Raw genomic sequence first — 18,821 nt, 5'->3', positions numbered from 1 at the left:
CTGGTAGCATGTAAAATGCCAATCCTACCCAGTGTCCAGGCCCAGGGATGAAGGAACCAGAAGCCCCTCCCCACTTACTATCTCCAGCCACAGGACCAGCCCGTTTGTGCTGTCTACAAGAAGGTGTGGCCCTGGCCCCCTCACCCCAGAAATCACCTTCAGGAGTCAAAGGACCTAGCCGACTTCTCGAAGCTAGAGCAGCAGCCTACCCTGAAGGGAGAATTCTAGGCCCCCATCCTGAGCATCTTCCGGGACTTGCAGAATGATGCTTTGACCACTAGGAGCCTTTGCCATGTAGGACATTGGAGCTGAGCCCCAGCGGCGCAGACAGTGGGCTGGGCCCCAGAACTCATGTTTTCATTAGAACTCCAGCACGAGTGAATGGCTCCAGGCCCTAGGCTCAGTCCAGCACATTTTTGTGTGTCTGGAATCACCGTCTGGGGTTACTTAAGACATACAGGTGAGGGTTCCTGGGGTGGGGGTGGGGGAGCACCCTAAGGGTGATGGGCTGAGAGGAGGAGAGGATGAAAGGGAAAAAGTGTTCCCCCCAGGTGACTTGCCTCAGCACCACATTGGCAGGGTTGGCTGTGGTATCTATCACCCGAGATGTGGCGGGCAGTGGGTAGATGGTCCCCACAGCCCTAAGCTCTGTCCTGTGTGACAAACAATGTCATTCCTGAGGCTGAAGGGCATGGAGCAGCATTCTGAGACCTGGGAGGAAAGGCTGTATGAAGGCCCAGGTGCCCAGGTTTGAATCCTGACTCCACCACTTCATTCACAGCCTGGGCTAGGACCCTGCTGCACTCTCTTTGTGTATGAGGCATCATTGGTCGTAGTTACATGAAGATAAAATGAATACATGCGTGGCACCTTGGAACCCACCAGCCACCTAGAAGCCATGCTGTTGGGCACTTCTCAAACCAGGGACAGCCATGGAGCCTCTGCAGCCTGTGTTCCCTGTGACTCTGCTTTTAGTGTCTCCAGGGACACAGGGCGGGCCAGCTCAGCCCCAAGCTACAGCCGGAGCCTGGAAGCTTAACCGACAGACCCGCAAAGGTGTCCATGTTGCAGCTTGCACAGACAACACGCTAGCTTTATTCACATTGATACAAAAGTAGATCTTTCTAGAAATGTTTCTCTTGTGCTAGAAGGGGAAGGCTGAACGGGATCAAGGTGGCAGACCAGCGGTAGCAGGGGCTAGGGGAGCTGGGGCCCTCTGTTCCTGGTCTGTCTATACACTGCAGGCTGGCGGGAGTCGGGGGGGGGGGTATGCAGACTGGCTAGGGACGTCGAGAACCACGGGGAGAGGGAGACAGAGACTCAGGTCGGACGGGGCTCGGGCACACTCGCTGCTGGTGTCCACTCCTCCGCCTGCCTGCTGTCTGTTTCCCAGGGGCTGCCTCGGGTCTAACATGAAAGAAGCCGGATGGATCTGCCCCTTCTCTCCCCCACTTCCTTCCACACCGGGCTGGGAAGGGCTACCATGCCCAAGACGGGCCGAGATGGCAGGCGGGTAGGAGCTGAAGAGTTTGGGGGCACAAATGCTCACACAGGCAGAAGGAGCAGAGGCCGGGGTGTCCACGGAGGTGCCCAGGGAGCTCACTGGGGCAGGGCCTTGAGGATGGCATTCACCTCCTCCGCCACGGCTGTCAGCGCAAACTCAAACTGGTCCTGTGCAAGGCCGGTGACAGAGAGGTCAGGAGAAGCCCAGCCTCTGCCTCTGCCCAAGGGGACATTGCAGGGATGGAGGGTGCCGGGCATTTGGAAGGAGGGGAAGGCCGTCTGGAGGATGCAGGAGGGGCAGAGTGCTGTTGGTCTCTTCACGGTGGCCACGAAGAGAGTGCTTGGGGAGGGGAAGCGACTAGGAATGGGCGGGGAGGCACTGTCTGTCACCTTAGAGCGGACAAGGCCGGGTCGCTGGTCACGGACATGCTCCAGGGTGGCAGCGATGTCAATCTCCTTCACTCCTGGGGATAGGGTGGAGTGGGGGCGGGGATGCCGAAGGGCGTGTCCAGGGGCGAACAAGCCCCATAAAGCCTGGGCATCTTTGGCAAAGCTTGGAGATGCGACCACGCGCTCCCCGGTGGGTTCTCAGACCCACTGGGTGCCGGGGAGTCATGAGGGGGCCAGGGGCTGTGGGTCCTGTGGGAACAGACCTTACCTTTTGCCATGCGGTTCAGTACCATGTCAATGAGGACGTAGGTGCCTGTCCTTCCTGCGCCGTCACTGAAAGAGGGAGTTGGTGACAGGCTTAGCCCTGACAAGGCAGGAAGGGAGCAGACGGGGTGGGGGTGGGGGTAGGGAGTGGGGGTGGAGCAGGGGAGGAGTGTGTGTGGGGTGAGGACGTTGGCTGATTATTAGAGTTGGCCTGGGAAGAGCATTAGTAAGCCGTGGGTGAGAAAACAGAGGCCTTGAGAGGCAGTCCTGGGAGTCCTGGCATATGGACAACCGGAAAGCACAGCCATGGCTCAGTTTCTAGCGGAGGCAGCAGACTAGAACAGGAAGGGCCCTCTCCAGCCTGGGGCCAGGCTTTTTGTTCAGTCAGCTCTCCACAGAAAGGGCCGAAGAGTAAACGTTTCCAGCTGTGGGCTGACATTCTTCTGGGCGTGTGTGAGTGTGTGTGAGTGTGTGTGTGTGTGTGTGTGTGTGTGTGTGTGTGGCTATTTTTACTCACTAAAGACAGGATGTGCCCATGATTTGTGCACAAGGAAAAGGACCAGAGAGAAGGAGAGACTCAGGAAGGCCCGGCCCGGGGCCTGTGTGTGTGGCGGGTCCCCACCCACCTGCAGTGCACTATGATGGGGCAGGATCGGCCTCGGTAGCACTTGTTCACCTTCCTGCAATGAGAAGTGGGTGTAAGGCCAGAAGAAAAGGCGCTAGTTGCACATCACTGTGTGCTCTCATAATGCCTTTCTTCCTCTCCTGCCTTGTGGCAAGCACAGAGCAGGAAGTGAGGTGGAGAAGGGACCAGAGCTGCTGCGGATGGCTCTGTCACTCGGAAGCCACGTGCCCAAGTTGTGAACCTGGAGTAATGGATTTAACTTCCAGTTCTCGTACTACAAATGGAAGATGATAGTTAATAATTAGGAGCCTTTTTTTTTTGTAAGGAATTCTTACAGAATGCCACCAGATAAAACCTGCATAAAGAACTTGCACGCCACAGGCTCGCTCCCTACGTGGTAGTTAGTAATGATGGAGTAGTATCGACAAATGGTTCTGTTCAAATCCAAGGCTTCCTGGGAGCGTTGAGGTCAGCCTGGTTACTCCACAGGCACGAAAGCCAGCCCCTTTCCACTCAGGTTCAGAGTCCACCCTAGCCCTGACGTCAGGTCACTGAAATGCGTTCATTTGCCACAACGGCTTTGTTCTAGCTGCCGCATGCCAGCTGAATTGATATAATTCTAGTGTAAGCCCCAGGGAATGTTTCGCTTACCCCTGTGGCCTTACAAAGGTCTATGTATTGAGTGACCCTACCGTGGCTCTGTTGGGGACTTCACTAGTTTGTTCTTTTGTAGATCTGGGGGTCAAACCAAGGCCTCACTTAGGCTCTATCCTTGAACCCAATCAAAACTTTTATTTTATACAATATTGTTATTATTATTATTATTATTATTATTATTATTCAGTGATAAGGAATGAACCCAGGGTTTTTTGTGTGCTCGGAAAGTCCCCAACCACTGAGTTATATCCCTAGACCTTTTTTCATTCTTTTATTTACCAGACAAGGGCTGCCTAAACTGCCTGGACTGGCTTTGAACTTGCAGACCTCCTGCCTCAGCCTCCTGCACAGCTGGGATTACAGATGTGTGCCATCTCATCTGTCCAGGGGTTTGTAAATGTGGGGGGGGGGAAGGGAAATAATTTAATACTATGACTTCACTTTCAAGGTGTGCCTCAGGCTGCAGAGACTCAGTCAGAAATCACTGTTGTCCTAGAGTTCAGAAACTACCATGGTCCCCACCCTGACTCTGCCCCGCGTCCTGGCACTGGAGACCCAGGCCAGCTTGGCACAAGACGAGGAACAGGTTTCAGTGCAGTGGGGCCTCGGTCCCTAGAGAGGGGCTTCTCTGCCACCTGTGTGCGGGGGTGGGGGTGGGGGGGTGTAAGGCAGGGGATGCTGGGTGCCTGGCCTGGTCTGGGTGTTACAATAGGTTAAATCCCTCTGTTAGTGGCTGTCTCAGGCCCTCCTAGTCCCAGGAACTTCCTGCAGGGTAATCTTGGTCTCTTTTTACATTTCTCCCCAGTTCCCCAAGCACTCTGCATAGTCTCTTCTCAGACCTGCCTGCCTGTTTCTTCGCTCTCTGCGGGTGGTCGTGATTGTTCAACTGAAGTAAGAATATTAGCAGACACACACACACACACACACACACACACACACACACACACACGGCTGGCAGCTGTGAGGCAGGGAGGGAAGAGACGAGGACAGGCTGGAGAGAAGAAGAATGACGGGCAAGGAAGAAAGGAAAAGAGGAAAAAACAGGCAAAAAGATGGGAAGAAAGATGGGGGAAGGAAGCTGGACAGGAGAGAAAGAGCAAGTGAGGAAGCACAGGGTTGAGCACCAACCAGAAGGACCGGGCAGGAGAGGGGAACTAGAAAGCGGCCCCCGGTCTCCAGGGAAGCCCGCAAGGGAGCCCGATGGTGGGGAGGCTCTGGGAAGAAGTAGGTGTGAGAGGGGCACTAGGCTGGGGCGGCATGACCAGACTGTCGGTACTGGCTTGGGGATGAAAGGCAGGAGGGACAGAGGTCAAGGGCGAGGCTCAGACCCGGGGCCCCAGGGAGAGCTGGGCGGCGCTCGCAGCCTGCTCGCTCACCTGCGGAAGTCCAGCAGCGGCCGGGTGGAGGCCGGAGTGCCCTCTGCCGGCCAGCTGAGGAAGTGGAACTGCGTGAGCGTGCGCGTCTCCTGGGTCTGCACGTTCTTCAGGTAGAAGCTCCGCACCAGGAAGTCCTCGCACCAGATGTGCTCCGACACCAGGTTCACCTGTCGCGTGCCCGACCAGACTGAGCGCAGCACGCGCGCTCCCCTCCGCCTCTCCGGTCCCACCCTCCTGCCTCCCAGGCCGTCCACATGCTGAATCCTTCGGGGCATCAAAGGCGGTCTTCATTTCAATCTTCGGATATTTGTTTGTCTTACATACGCATGGCTCTGAGTTTTTTTTTTTTTTTTTTTTTTTTCGAGACAGGGTTTCTCTGCGTAGCTTTGCGCCTTTCCTGGAACTCACTTGGTAGCCCAGGCTGGCCTCGAACTCACAGAGATCCGCCTGGCTCTGCCTCCTGAGTGCTGGGATTAAAGGTGTGCGCCACCACCGCCCAGCGGCTCTGAGTTTTTTTTTTTTTATCAAAGTCCCTACAAGTGCCTTTTGAACACACAAATGCTCATGTCTGAGTGATGTGTGTGTGTGTGTGTGTGTGTGTGTATGTGTATATGCGTCTATACACACACACATACGTATGTAAAATACTAGGGCATCATCCATCGTCCCCACTCATTGTCCTCTAACTGCTGACCTCATAGACATGGTAGAGGGAGGATCCTTCGTCTGGCCAGTACCGGTCACACTGTTTGACACCGTCCTCCACCAGTGGGGTCAGCATGACAATAACAGCACAGCCACTCTCCCACACCATCTAGGGACAGAGACCCAGGTAAGTGGCCCTCGAGCCTCGCTGGCCCTGGTTGCCCCAAGGGCCTCTGGTTCCTAGAAACCCCCCCCCCTCCAAGAATGCACCTGCCAGAAGTCCGAGATGGTATGCGACAGCGGCCCCTGTGTGGCTATGTAGGCTGGCATCCGAGGGTCATGTTCGATCTGAGGGGATGGAGGATAGGGCCATGAGCCCAGAATGGGAAGGGGCAGCTCGGAGAGAGGGTGGGTCGGGGGTGGTCCCGGGGCCGGGGAGGGCTGAGGATCCTATATTTTATCACAAAGACACCGGCCCCACAATTTCAGGGCTTGACAGGTGTAAGAAATGACCATAGGGGAGAGAATAAAGAGGGAGAAGGTGAGGACGGAAGTCAGAGCCACTTACGATGGGGCTGGCATTGATGTAATCACTCCGGGAAGGGTTGCTCTCCGCTTTCAGTTTGATGCGGGCATGGTCATCTGCAGAGAACCCCCAAATGGCCTCTGCCACTCAGCCTGAACCAGGAGCCCCCCCACTTCCCCACAGCCTCAAATTGTTCCCAGCTCCGAGGGTGGGGCTGGGCTAGCCTGCGGCTCACTCACAAGGCAGGAAGTCGGGATGGCGGTTCTTCTTGATGTTGCCCTCGCTCTGTGCGATGGCGCAGGTGTTTGGCTCGGCTTGGTAGGCACACAGGGCCTGCCACTCCTTGGCCAACCGGTCCTGGTTCCGAAGGTGATCCTCCATGTATGCCTGGAGGGGTACCATAGCCCGGCTCTGGCGCACACCGCCCATCCTGCCCCTCCTGCCATCCGGCCCCTCCCCACTTTGGGCCTGGGCCCTTTCCTGACCAGAATCATGTGTCCCGTGGAGATGTCCATGTTGGCCTGGGCAGGCTCCTCGCACCAGGACGGTGTGCTGCTGTGGGAGCTGGGGCTGGCCTGGGCCGCGTCACTGAACTGGGAGGACACACTGCTCACCCTCGAAGGCTCCGGCTGGCCCTCTGCCCGGTTGAACAGGGACTTTGTGGCCATGTGCTGGCGACACAGGTCCTGCAAAGGGAGGAGGAATGACTGAGGCCAGGGTTCCCCAGAAGTCCTGCCGCAGGGCCACAGGGCTGCAGCTCAGTGGCCGTGTGGGCTGAATGTTTGCATAGCGCGCTGGAGGCCCAGAGCTCAGTTCCCAGCACTCAAAACAAACAGAAGAACAAACAAACAAGGCCTCCGATTCAAGTCTGCAGCCTTAGGCTTGTCTCTGGTCGATGGGATGAGTAAGGTCTGTCTTTGGCCTTCGCTCTTTTGTGCTGGGTTGGTGCTTGTGACCAATGTCATATATCACAAAGCGGAACCCCAGGATCATAGCCCTGAGAGCAGTCTCAGGCGCCAGCTCTTCCCAGCCCACCTTCATTCAAAAAGTGCATCACCACGCCCCTTCCAATTCTGCTCCACACCGCTGGGCGCGGTGGTGGCGCACACCTTTAATCCCAGCACTTGGGAGGCAGAGGCAGGCAGATCTCTGTGAGTTCGAGGCCAGCCTGGTCTACAAAGTGAGCTCCAGGAAAGGCACAAAGCTACACAGAGAAACCCTGTCTCGAAAAAAAAAAATCTGCCCCCCAAAAAATCTGCCCCAGGCAAGACCGTGTTTCTCACGCCCCCTGTCCTTCCTTCCCTCCATGAACCTGCACACCTGGTACTCAAAAGTAGTGTCACCGTGGGCCCCCTCGGGCCCCAGGGCTGCCAGGCGCTCCTTCTCCCGCCGTCTCGAGTGATGGCGCGCACACAGGGCCACCGCCAAAGCCACTAGCAGCCCAGCGACACCTGCCAGGGCCACCAGAGTAAGCAGCACTGAGCGCATGGGAGAGATGCCATGGGCTTGTCGGGGAAGGACTGCAGCTGCCTCCTCCCTCTGTGGGAACAAAGCCAGAATCAGGGGGACGGCGGCGGCAGGGGAGATCGGGCCCTGACTCCTTCTTAGGCCACCTCTAGGAACAAAGCTGTGAAGGCAGGGGTGTGGAGGTAACGAGCAGGACATACAGCCTCCTTTCCAGTCCGCATGGGACCAACTCAAGTGCCAGAGACTTTGGGTGATCCCACCAGAAGGATAAACAGAGAAAAGGAGACGTCAGTGTGAGAATGATGGTCTAGCCATCAAGCATGGTCCTTCAGGAAAGAGCCACTGCGCCATCTGCTGGTCAGAATGAGAACTGCACAGAAGGGGGGGCTGCTTGGGAAAGGAGGTTGGAGAGCCAAACGCAATTTCAACCCTTTAAGTTTTCCTCTCCTGTGTGCAGTCAGGCCCCTGGGGCTGACAGAGCCTACAGTTAGTGCTTACCTGTCCCACCCCTGTCTGCAAAATCTGGAGCCCTGTCTGCGCTTCCAGTTCAGACTTCACCAGCCCTGCGGGAAGGGTGCATGCAGGTCAGGCTCTTGCCAGCCCCATGCAGGCTGGACGTATTTTAAGGGAGCATCATCACAGGCTGGGGAAGCAGGGCCAGGGTCAAGCTCAGCCTGGGCCTAAGGGTAGGACAGTATTTACCAGCTTGCTGGGTCACATCCGCCAAAGACAGGTTCTGTTCGTTGTGCCGGATTCGGAAGGTGACAGCTGGCCCCACCACACTGCCAAACAGGAGGCGTGTTACTAACTTACCCACCTGAGATCCCAGACTGAAATCAAGAGGCCAGCACTGAGAATCCGGGATTCCCATCAGTGTGTCTGACGACAGGCAGATTCAGGAGAGGGCTAGCTGCCATGACTAGCTACACGTGACTGTCCTGCTTTGACAAGTTGGCGGCATCTCTGACCTCAGAGCTGTCTTCCCCTCCCTCCCTGGCCCCTTCAGCACCACCTCACTCAGGCTATTTTCTAGACCCCTGTGCGGTCCCACCGGGATGGCAGCCCCACCTGATGTTGATGAAGCTGCCTGAGGACATATGCACATGCTCCGCCAGGATCTCCAGGAGCTTCACTCCAGCCACCAGACTCAAGGGTCTGCGGGAGGGGAGCAGGCAGAGGGGGGGGGAAGAGGGGAATTCTCAGAGACCTTCTTGAAATGGGCCACCTCCAGAGGCGCGGAAACCCCCACTGCCTCTCTGTCCTTTTTTTTTGAGAGCTTGATCCTTGCTCTTTGCTTCCTGCCAGAGAGGCCAACCTCCCCCCACCCCCCACCCCCCGGAACAGGAAGGCTTCCTTGGGGTGCAGTGCTTACTTCTGGTCAGTGACGATATAGCCATACTCCTCGGCTGATGGTCGAGCTGAAGGCTGTCCCAATACCGTGGGCTGGCTCTGGCTTAAGAGACTTTTCTTCTCCAGGAGGACAGAGGAGACTCCGGGAGGACGGGATGTTTGGGGAGGAGGCTCAGGGATGATGCCAGGGCTCAGCATCTGCTGCACTTCATTGGAGGTGGGGCCAGCAGTGGGATGTCCAGGAAGCAAGGGTGTGGGGGGCCGAGGCTCTGCTGTGTCTCCTTTCTGTTCATCTGTCTGTGACAAGACAGGATGCAGGGGTGACCTCTAGCGTGGAAGGGCTCAGGGTTGGGGACGGAAGGGCCACATGTTGGGCTCTAAACTCTTTACAGTGGAATTTAGGGACTGCTTAACTTTCTACTCCCCAAACCCCATAAATGGGTACAGAGAGCACACCCAGGGAACATGAACCAAGTGGACGAATAAATGAATGAATGAAGAGTTGAATGAGTGAAATGTGGTCTGTAAATTCACAGGGTGGGGCTGGAATGCGGGGTGTGGGATCAAGCCTGATAATCTGGAAAGATGAACAGAAAGCCAATGGTTTTTAGGCTTTTGTTCAGTGGCAACGTTAGACTCCAACATCGAAAACAGAGAAGGGCAAAAGCACCCAGCTACAGCAGGATGAGCCTCCACCAAAGTCCCTGCTTGTAGGACTCATCAGAGTCCGAAAGGATTGTGGTAAAAAGAGGAGTGGATTAAGAATCCTGGCTTTTAGTCATATCAACTTCAAGTGAGGCCAGAGGTGGTGATTTGAAGTCCCTGGGCCTCAGAATGAGGGGGCAGAGGACAAATTCTGAGCCATGACCCCTAGGATTCAGATGTCAGCCAAAGGCAGGAAGGTGCCGGGGAACTCACCTTCTTGACATCAGCTCCGACATTTCCAGCCCCTCCTGTAGAGATAGGAAAAGCAAGGGTCTTGGGAAAGAGTATCAGGGCCAAGGTGAGAAAGGACCAGCGCCCGGGGACCTGTTCAGTCTGTGAGACCCTGTCCTGTCAATAGTCCCAGATGCCTTCCCCTGCTTCCTCTCCCCATCCCCATTGAACTTCCCACCCTCTAGTCTTTTCCTGGTCTGATGCTACAGCTTACCATCTTACCCTCTTGCTCCCTGGGATGTGGTGGTAATAACCCTGTCCTCAAAAGAACTCTCTTTTCAACCTGGCATGCTGGGCCATACCTGTAATCTCTATATTCTAGAGGCAGAGGCAGAAGGATCATGAGTTCTTTTTTTTTGCTGCTTATTTTTTGTTTTTGATTTTGTTTTTTTGAGACAGAGTTTCTTTGTACAGCCCTGGCTGTCTTGGAACTCTCTGTAGACCAGGCTGGCTTCTCTGGCAAACTCAGAGATCGATCTGCCTGCCTCAGCCTCCCAAGTGCTAGGATCAAAGGCGTGCGTCACCACCGCCCACCTAGGATCATGAGTTCTTAAGTTAGCCTGTCCTACAGCAAGTCCCCATCTCAAGAAAAAGCAAAACCAAAAGCTCTCCCCTGTGACTGTCCAGGTAACTCGGTGCCGTCTTGAGGAGAAGTGAGCCGATGAGCCTTCATGGACCAGGAAGTTGCTACCCTGGATACTCACCAAGATTTCTTCCTGTGCCCTTGGGCAGTAACTGCAGCAGGCTCAGCAGGGTAGAAAGCTGCTCTGGGGTCAGCTGACGCAGCTCTACTCCGTAGCCCGCCAGGACAGCAGCCAATCTCTGCAGGCTTGCATCTGCTGAGAGCCAGACACAGAGCTTAGGGCGAAGGGTAGGACAAACGGATGGGATGCAGATAGGTGGTTGCGGGAGGGGACAAGCGCATTTAAGAATTCTTAGCCGGGCGGTGGTGGCGCACACCTTTAATCCCAGCACTCGGGAGGCAGAGGCAGGTGAATCTCTGTGAGTTCGAGGCTGGCCTGGACTACAGAGTGAGTTCCAAAGCTACACAGAGAAACCCTGTCTCGAAAAACCAAAAAAAAAAAAAAAAAAAAAAAAAAAAAAAAAAAAAAAACCAAAAAACAAAAAACCAACTTTAAATGCTGGGAGGCTGATGCCCTTCCATTCCCAGACCTTGAACATACTTGAGGTATGCCAGGTGCACACCCCATGGTCTCTGCATTGAAGTTAGTGCCTTGGACATCAGCTCGCCAGTAGACAGTTACGTGTGTGAATGGAAGGCAGAATCACAGTTAGATGTGATTCTTGCCTGTGATCTCAGTACTCAGCAGCCTGAGGCAGGGAGACTGCAGCAGGTTTGAGTCCAGCCTGAGCTAAAAATGAGCTCAAGGATAGCCTGGGATAATAGCAAGATCTTCTCTTTAAAATAAATAAAATAAAAATACAACCAAATAAACAAATGAATAAAGGAACATCTTCAAGGACAGTCAGGAAGAAGCCCCCTTACACAGAGAGGTGGGTGCCAAGGATCCTCTTACCTGGCTGTACTGCTTGGGAAGAGGGCTTCTCCCCACGACCCCCTAGTACTTCCTCCTCATAGCCCTCTGAGGAGTCCTCTGCCCGGCTGCTGCCCCCTTGCTCTGGCAGCCTTGGTACCCTGGCCCTGCCAGGCACTGGCAACTCTTGGGCCATGTAGAGCATCCCTGAGTCCTGGAAAAGCTGAGCAGGTGAGGGACCTGGAAGGTCCCCGAAGGAGTGGCCAGAATGAGCCCCCAAAATGGCCTTGGAGGCACTTCTGCTGAAGAGGGCAGGAACTTCAGCCTTGGGCAGGTGGCCAACACCAACCACCCCCGGGGAGCTCTCCGAGCTCCGGGAGCCATCGCGGGAGCCAAACTGTGGGAAACCAGAGGTGTGGTTAAGAACAGAAGTCAGGGTTGGGTACTGGGGTGGAGTCATGCCCAGAGTCGAGGGCTCACCTGGTGGAACAGGTAAGGCTGTAGCAATGCGGGTTCATACGTCAGAGCAGGGTGGGGAGGCTGTGGGGGCATTAGGAGATGCTCCAAGAGAGGGGGCAACAGATCAGCCTGCAGAGAAGACAGTGGGGAGCCCGCCCCAGCTCCGTTCCCACCCCCCGGAGGCCGGGGGAGCCCCTGGGCAGCAGGAGACGAGCCGGTGGGATTGCCCTGAGAAAACAGCTCCCCAGCTGGGCCTGGTCTCCTGGGCATCAAACCAGACCTGGGGAGGAAAGGAGAGAGAGGAGGGGGGGAGAGAGGGAGAGGGGGGGCGATGGGGGGGGAAGAGAGAGGGGGGTTATGTGTATGTTTGGATGGGACAAGGGTGTAGAGACTTTACAAGGTTGAGGTCGGACAGAGTCCACTGTTTAGAATAGCCTTGTCCTCTTAAGAAATGAAGGGGAGAGATGGGCTAGAGGGCAGGAGGTGATAACAGACCCTCTGGATCGGTAAACATGTCTCCGACTTTGATTAAAAAAAAAAAAAAAGAGCTGGGTGGTGATGGCGCACGCCTTTCATCCCAGCACTTGGGAGGCAGAGCCAGGCAGATCTCTGTGAGTTCGAGGCCAGCCTGGGCTACCAAGTGAGCTCCAGGAAAAGCGCAAAGCTACACAGAGAAACCCTGTCTTGAAAAAAAAAAAAAAAAAAAAACCAAAAAACCAAAAAAAAAAAAAAAAAAAAAAATAGGTGGTGTGTGTGTGTGTGTGTGTGTGTGTGTGTGTGTGTGTGTGTGTTTAGCTACGGATCAAACCCAGGACCTCGTGTGTGCAAGACAAGCACTCTACCACTGAGCTACATCCCCAAGCATGTGTATGTCTTTGAAACACAGCTGAACAGGCTAAGGAAGCTCAAGGGGATGATGGAGGGAGATTGGGAGCAGGGGAAGGCATCTGTGCACACACACACATACCCGGGACGGACTGTGACTGTGGCATGCTCCTGCACTGCTGTCCCTTGTGTGCCCCCCCCCCAACTAAGACTGCCCTAGCCTCACTGCTGTTGCCTTCTTGGTCCAGGTATCAATATCTGAGTGCCACACGTTCTGAGAATTGCCCTTAGAGCGAAGGTGCTCAACCTCTGGGCTGCGACCCCCGTTGAATGACCCTTTCACAGGGGTCGCCTAAGACCATTGGACAACACAGATGTTTACATTATGATTCACAAGAGTAGCAAAATTACAGTTATGAAGCAGCAATGAAAATAATTTTATGGTTGGGGGTCACTGCAACACGAGGAACTGTATTAAAGTGTCACAGCATTAGGAAGGTTGAGAATGACTGCTTTAGAGGCTCAAACCACAGAGAGACAACGATGTTTTCTGTCATACACAGCTTGGGTCCATGAAAATTCTAGGTTTTCTTTTCTTTTTTTTTTTAAGGTTTATTTATTATGCAGTGTTCTGCCTGCATGTACACCTACTTGCCAGAAGAGGGCACCAGATCTCATTATAGATGATTGTGAGCTACCATGTGGTTGCTGGGAATTGAACTCAGGTCCTCTGGAAGAGCAGCCAGTGCTCTTAACCTCTGAGCCATCCATCTCTCCAGCTCCTGTAGTTTGTCTTTAACAAGCACTTTAATAGTTCTTTCACAATATCAAATATCAACATTTCTTTTTAAAGTATATATTTATTGTCCTGTTTTGCTGGATTTCTAGGATAAACTCAGCTCCTCCTGAGCCATGTCAACGTGTTAGAGGGACCATTCTCGATTCTGTTTTACCTATGCCCCAGTTCTGCTGACCTTGGCACCTCCACCCTCCTGCCTATAAAGAAGGTTGCAGATCACTGACCCCAACAGTCTAAGGCTGTTGAGAAAGGCTACCTACCTGTCCCTCGGATAGGGCTCTGGGGGACGAAGCCTGGGAATACGTTCCATCTCCTGGGAAATCACATGCTGGGTGAGGTCATCGTGCCAGGACAATCCTGTCAGGAGAAAGGACAGGCCAAAGTTGGCTTGAGACTAGGGACCTAGTACCAGAGTGGAGGTCAGGAGTGTACCCCGTTCCCTGCAGTGAGTTGGGTTTGGCAGAGCAGGGGATGTGCTTTTGGAGACAATGGTGAGCTGAGCTACCTCCCCATCTCCACCCTCAGGTACAGCTTTTGGAGTCAAACTGCCTGGGCTGGAATCAGCCCAGCTTTGGTTCCTGAAGAGGTGGGGGGCCTTAAACAAGTTGTTAAGCCTTCTTAGCTCCCTCATCTCAATTCTCTCATCTGGGGATATGTATCTCCTAAGGACTATTGTGATAATTAAAATAACACATCATGGGGAATAGTTCTGTCACATGAAGAACTCTTAACAAGTGATACCTCTGCTCTCATTCACTGCATTTCTTCACTCTAAGCCCGAGTCTTTGGTAGAGTGGGAATGATACACATTTTGTGGGCTGCCGAGGACATGAAGTATTGTCAGGAAGGTGAAATGCTCCAGGTGCCTATTTCACACACTTGAATCATCTCTGCTGTAATTCTCAACATCACTGTCAGCATCACCTGACCCTGAGGCCCATGTTCTGACTGACTCTTTACCCAGGAAGCTCTGCTCTCAGAAAAGATCTCTCATTCATTCATTCTAGAGGGATCACATCTCACTCTTCTCCAGCCTTCCTTCTATGGGTTTATTTATTTAGAGTCAGGGTCTCACTATGTAGCACAGGCTGTCCTGGAACTCATGGGAATCCTCTTTCAGCTGCCCAAGTGCTGGAATCACAGCTGTGTGTCGCCATGCCCAGATCCTGCTCTGGATTTATAATATAGGTTACTCATGACTCATATCCTGGGGCCTGCAAACATCTATTCCATGCATTAGAACTCTCTGTGTTCCTATTACAATCAACTCCTCCAACTGACCACTAGATTTCAGCCTCTCTTTCTTTCTCAAGAACATTCTCCCTGTATTTTTCTCCTATATCTATCCTTTCCTCTCCACTGAATTATTCCTCTTAGCACAAAAATATGATGTTATTTCTTCCATCTTAAGGCAATACTATTATTTTATCTGTGTCCTCTTGCATCTGTCACTACATTTCATTGTAGCTAACTTTTTTTCCCCTGAGACAGGGTTTCTCTGTGTAACGGTCCTGGCTGTCCTGGACCTCACTTTGTAGACCAGGTTGACCTCGAACTCAAAGATCCACCTGCCTCTACCCCCCCCCCCCCAAGTGCTGGGGTTAAGGCGTGTGCCGCCACCTGCCCTTGTTGCAGCAAACTTAAGACATACATGTCTTAAGATGGATGCAGTGGTACATGCCTGTAGTCCTGGCAGAAGTAAGGCTAAAGCAGAAGGATCACCATAAGTTTCAGACCAGCCTGAGCTACATAATAAATTTGGAGCTAGCCTGGGCTACACAGAGAGAGCTCGCCTCAAAACAAACAAACAAAATCCTAGCAAACCTAATAAATAATTTCCAGCTTCAGCTGCAGGTCTCCTGTGTGTAACTCTAGATAATTCATATGTGAACAGCCCATCTCTAGCGTCCTAACATTACCCTTGTTTTGCCCCCTTATCTGGCAAGATCTCAGAGAAGGGGCTTCATAAGTGGATGTACTTATTAAGTTGCACGAAGAGAAATTTTTGGATGAAGTGGTCCCTTACTTCCCCACCAACAGAGTTCCAATCTCGGTGTTCCAGGGCACTCAGACCTCACCTTGGGACATGAGTTGCCGGAGCACGCCTTGTAAACGCTGGAGAACAGGGGAGGTGACTTGCAAAAGGGGCCGTGCCTGCCCGACTCCTGCCTGGCACTGTCCAAATAAGCCATCTGAAAGCACGAAAAGGTGCTGTGGTCATGGGCTTTGCAGGAGACCTTCCAAAGTCCAGGCTGCAGATGGACAATGCTCTCTCCACCTTCTCCGGCTTTCGAGTGCTGCTCCTCTGCCCTCCTCACATCTGAGCTCTCCCTCCCCATCTTGGTCTTTTGAATCTTATGCCAGGGCCCTACTCACCCTGAATACAGACTTCCAGGTGCGAGCAGAGTCTGCGGTCAAACAGACAGCCTGTAGAAGTACAGCAGATGGGTGCTCAGAACACAGAGAAGCGTTAGGTGGCTGGGCAACAGGGGAGGCAGATATGTCTCATTATTCATTCATTCTAAGGAAGGCTTTAAGTTGGGAGGACAGCAGGGAAGAGGCCTAGAATCCTCTCTCTCTGGCATATGTATGCATACAAATTTATATATGTTCATATGTGTGTGTGTGTGTGTGTGTGTGTGTGTGTAGGCCAGAGGTCAATGTTGGATATCTTCCACACTTGTTGCCCACTTCATATCTTAAAAACTGGGTCTCTCACTGAACCTGGAGTTCACCCTGCACGTCCCAGGGATTTATCTGTCTCCATTTTTCCGGCACTGGGGTCAGACATCAGTCGTGTTGCAAGGCTTTATATGTAGGTGCTGAAGATCTGAACTCAGGTCATCACACTAGCATGACAAACTCTGTACTGACTGAGCCATCTCTCCAGCCCCACGACCTAGAACTCTTGAGGAGGTGTGTGTGTGGGGGGGTCTAGCTTTGGATTTTAAAGATCTCTGTTTCAGTCTTTTAAAGGTTCAATTTTCTTAACAGGGAGTTGGAGCAATGGGAGGAAGGGATGTAGATCACGTATGTGGCATTGTGGGAGAATTTGAGGCCAAATTCAAAAGGAAATCGTAGTTCCCCAAATCTCGCAAAGCAGCCTAACTCTAGTGGCCTGGAACTCGGAAGAGGCGGAAACTCCAGCACACCTCCCCCGCGGGACAGGGAAAGGGTGCAGGTAGGTGCTTGATTCTGTGGCAGCCTGTCCCAGGCTTGAGGCGCTGGCGCTGTCCGTGGTGCTGAAGCCAGGAGCCAAGGACACGTCGGGAGGGGAGCCGGTTACCGAGGGAGGGGTGACAGGACCGGGGGTTGCCACAGGATGTCATCCTTCCGCTCTACCTTGTTACCTCTCGGCCTCACAGGAAGTACCGTACACTGGCCTCCAAGCCAGGGTGGGGAAAGAGGGCTCCAGATGGAGAGGCTGCGCCCCTTCCACCCCCCACGCGCCACCTTCCCACCCCCATCCCGGGCCCGTGAGTCAGCGCTGACTCTGTCCGCTTAGATGTGAGTCAGCACCAGGCCTGGCTGTGGGGAGGGGGCCAGGGAGAGGACCCTCCCCTGTTCGTCCTCTTCCGCTCCCCCCCCCCACGTGTCCCCTTCTTAGAGCTGACCATCTAGCAGCAAATGGCCTCTCTAGACTTGCAAGATAAGCCTTGCTCGCTGTCCCTAGCCAGTCCTCCGGCTTCAAGCTGGAGCCGGGTACCCGACGAGGCCAGGCTCCTGCCGCCGGGTGGTCGCCTCTTTCTCCTTCCCGGCTTCCGATTCTTCAGTTCGGGTCTCCACCTCGACGCCTCTGGCTTCTCCCACGGTCCTGTAGTCCCTCTAAACCCTTCGACTCGCGAGTACCCGCATCCCTCCCCCCTCCTCCCCGATCCTCGTCTTCCCCGGAGCCCACTTCTCCCAGGTCCCGCCTGCGTATCCCAGCTCCACCTCCCGGCCTACGCCCCTTTCTTTCCTCGCAGCCTCCCTCCTCTTCATCTCCCCTCATCTTCCTCACCCCGCAATCGCTCCCCCGCTCCATTTAGTCTACCCGAGCTTCTCGCCTTTGCAACGCTCCCCTCCACCCTCCACTACCGAGTTCTGCTCCCGGCCCTTGCTCTCTCCATCCTCCCCCCACGCCCCGGCCCCCCAAATCAAGTTTCCTCCTGACCGTGGGCACTGATGGCGCTGCAGCCCCCGGGGCGGCCGCTCAGCAGCAGCAGGCAGACCAGCAGCCGGAGGCCCCCGGAGCCCCCGGAGCCCCCGGGACCCCCGGGACCCCCGGGCCGCCGCGGGCGCCGCATCCTTCCCGGCTGGCTCCGTGCGCTCGCTCGCTCCCAGCCAGAGTCTCAGGGACGCTGGCGGGAGTCGGCCGAGGAGCCTAGGCGGAGCCTGCCGCTCCCCACCCACCTCCGAGGCGGGGTCTGCATGCCCCTCTTGAGGCGACTTGGCCAACTGCGGGCGAGCAGTGACGACATCTCCACCCCCGGCTCTTAGGCCTATTTGCGTCACACTGACGTGAGAGCCCCCTCTTAGCCCGGACCTACTCAACCTATACCGCCTCCTCCATATAGTAGTTTCCTCGCTAGAATTCCCACTGGGTCCACCCACTCCCGACCTGTATTTTTTCAGGTCCACCGCCTCTGTCTCTCTGGCTCAGGGTTGGTGAAAAGGACTCCAGTTCTGTGGGAAACAGGAAAGATACGTGGGCCAGCGAGTATACACCCCGAGACAAGGAGCGTAAGAGACCAGAATAGGAACTCGCAATGCATCTCCATTACAGCTACTGGCGTCATCCCGATGATCAGGGACGGTTAGGCATGCATGCCGGCACAGCCTTGAGCTAGTTGCTTACCTTGTTTGGTAAAGCGGAGGGGCAAAAGCCCCTGCCCCACAGGTGGTGGTGAGAATTTATACGTTATACATTAGCTCATTCCTGGGGCAGGACCTGGACTTGCACATCATGAACACTCCAATGCATTAACTTCTTTTCCTCTTGCAATCTACTCATCTGTCTGTCTTTTGAATTTTTTTCTTTATTTAGTGTTTGTTTTCTTTCGGTTGATATATAGCAACTGTACACATATGTACAGTGTGACATTGCAGTACATGAACATGCATGTATGTAATGTGTAATGATAAGATCCACATATCTGACTTAACTGTTACCTCAGACGTTCATCATTTCTTTGTGCTGGGAACACCCAGAATCTTCTCTATCAGCTCATCTGAAATGGTCAATTCATTGTGGCCACCTATAGTTATTCCTGTGTTACAAAATATCAGCTGTTGCACTCCTAAGCTCTGACATTTGTTGTTAGCTTTGCCTGTCCATTAGCCTCTCCCGTCTCAAGCTTATCAATGATCTCATGGTTTCTACCATAAGGTACACACCACATCAGACCACTTCTCTGCACCCTCACTGCTCTGGTTAGACCATTTTCTCAAGCCTGTTGCAGGAATTTCCTCCATGACTTTTTGATACCACTCTGATTTACTCAGTAAGCTATGGAATGAGTTT

At 53.9% G+C, this 18,821-nt stretch overlaps 1 protein-coding gene across 2 annotated transcripts; it reads right to left on the bottom strand.

Annotated features, from left to right (window-relative positions):
- Positions 1 to 1,057: 1,057 nt before the first annotated feature.
- Positions 1,058 to 17,736, bottom strand: Ptprn (protein tyrosine phosphatase receptor type N). 2 transcript variants are annotated; one of them, XM_028893070.2, is made up of 23 exons: positions 17,472 to 17,736; positions 15,695 to 15,745; positions 15,397 to 15,510; positions 13,579 to 13,675; positions 11,716 to 11,974; positions 11,278 to 11,632; positions 10,444 to 10,575; positions 9,722 to 9,756; positions 8,826 to 9,100; positions 8,522 to 8,608; positions 8,156 to 8,235; positions 7,952 to 8,016; positions 7,307 to 7,525; positions 6,472 to 6,672; positions 6,226 to 6,373; positions 6,029 to 6,102; positions 5,731 to 5,808; positions 5,510 to 5,629; positions 4,816 to 4,982; positions 2,784 to 2,837; positions 2,162 to 2,226; positions 1,894 to 1,967; positions 1,058 to 1,671 (listed from the first exon to the last, which is right to left on the bottom strand). In XM_028893070.2, exons 1-23 carry the CDS (start codon positions 17,602 to 17,604, stop codon positions 1,600 to 1,602), a joined length of 2,955 nt encoding a protein of 984 aa, XP_028748903.1. In that variant the 5' UTR covers positions 17,605 to 17,736; the 3' UTR covers positions 1,058 to 1,599. The 2 variants fall into 2 exon arrangements, with proteins under 2 accessions (XP_028748903.1, XP_028748902.1); XM_028893069.2 differs by having other exon boundaries at positions 10,444 to 10,578; positions 17,472 to 17,735.
- Between the last annotated feature and the right edge of the window lie 1,085 nt (positions 17,737 to 18,821).

Source organism: Peromyscus leucopus, chromosome 13, assembly GCF_004664715.2.
Source record: "Peromyscus leucopus breed LL Stock chromosome 13, UCI_PerLeu_2.1, whole genome shotgun sequence".
Lineage (NCBI taxonomy): Eukaryota > Metazoa > Chordata > Mammalia > Rodentia > Cricetidae > Peromyscus > Peromyscus leucopus.
Note: the sequence above shows the minus strand (reverse complement) of the source record. Positions and strands in the feature narration are given on the sequence as shown.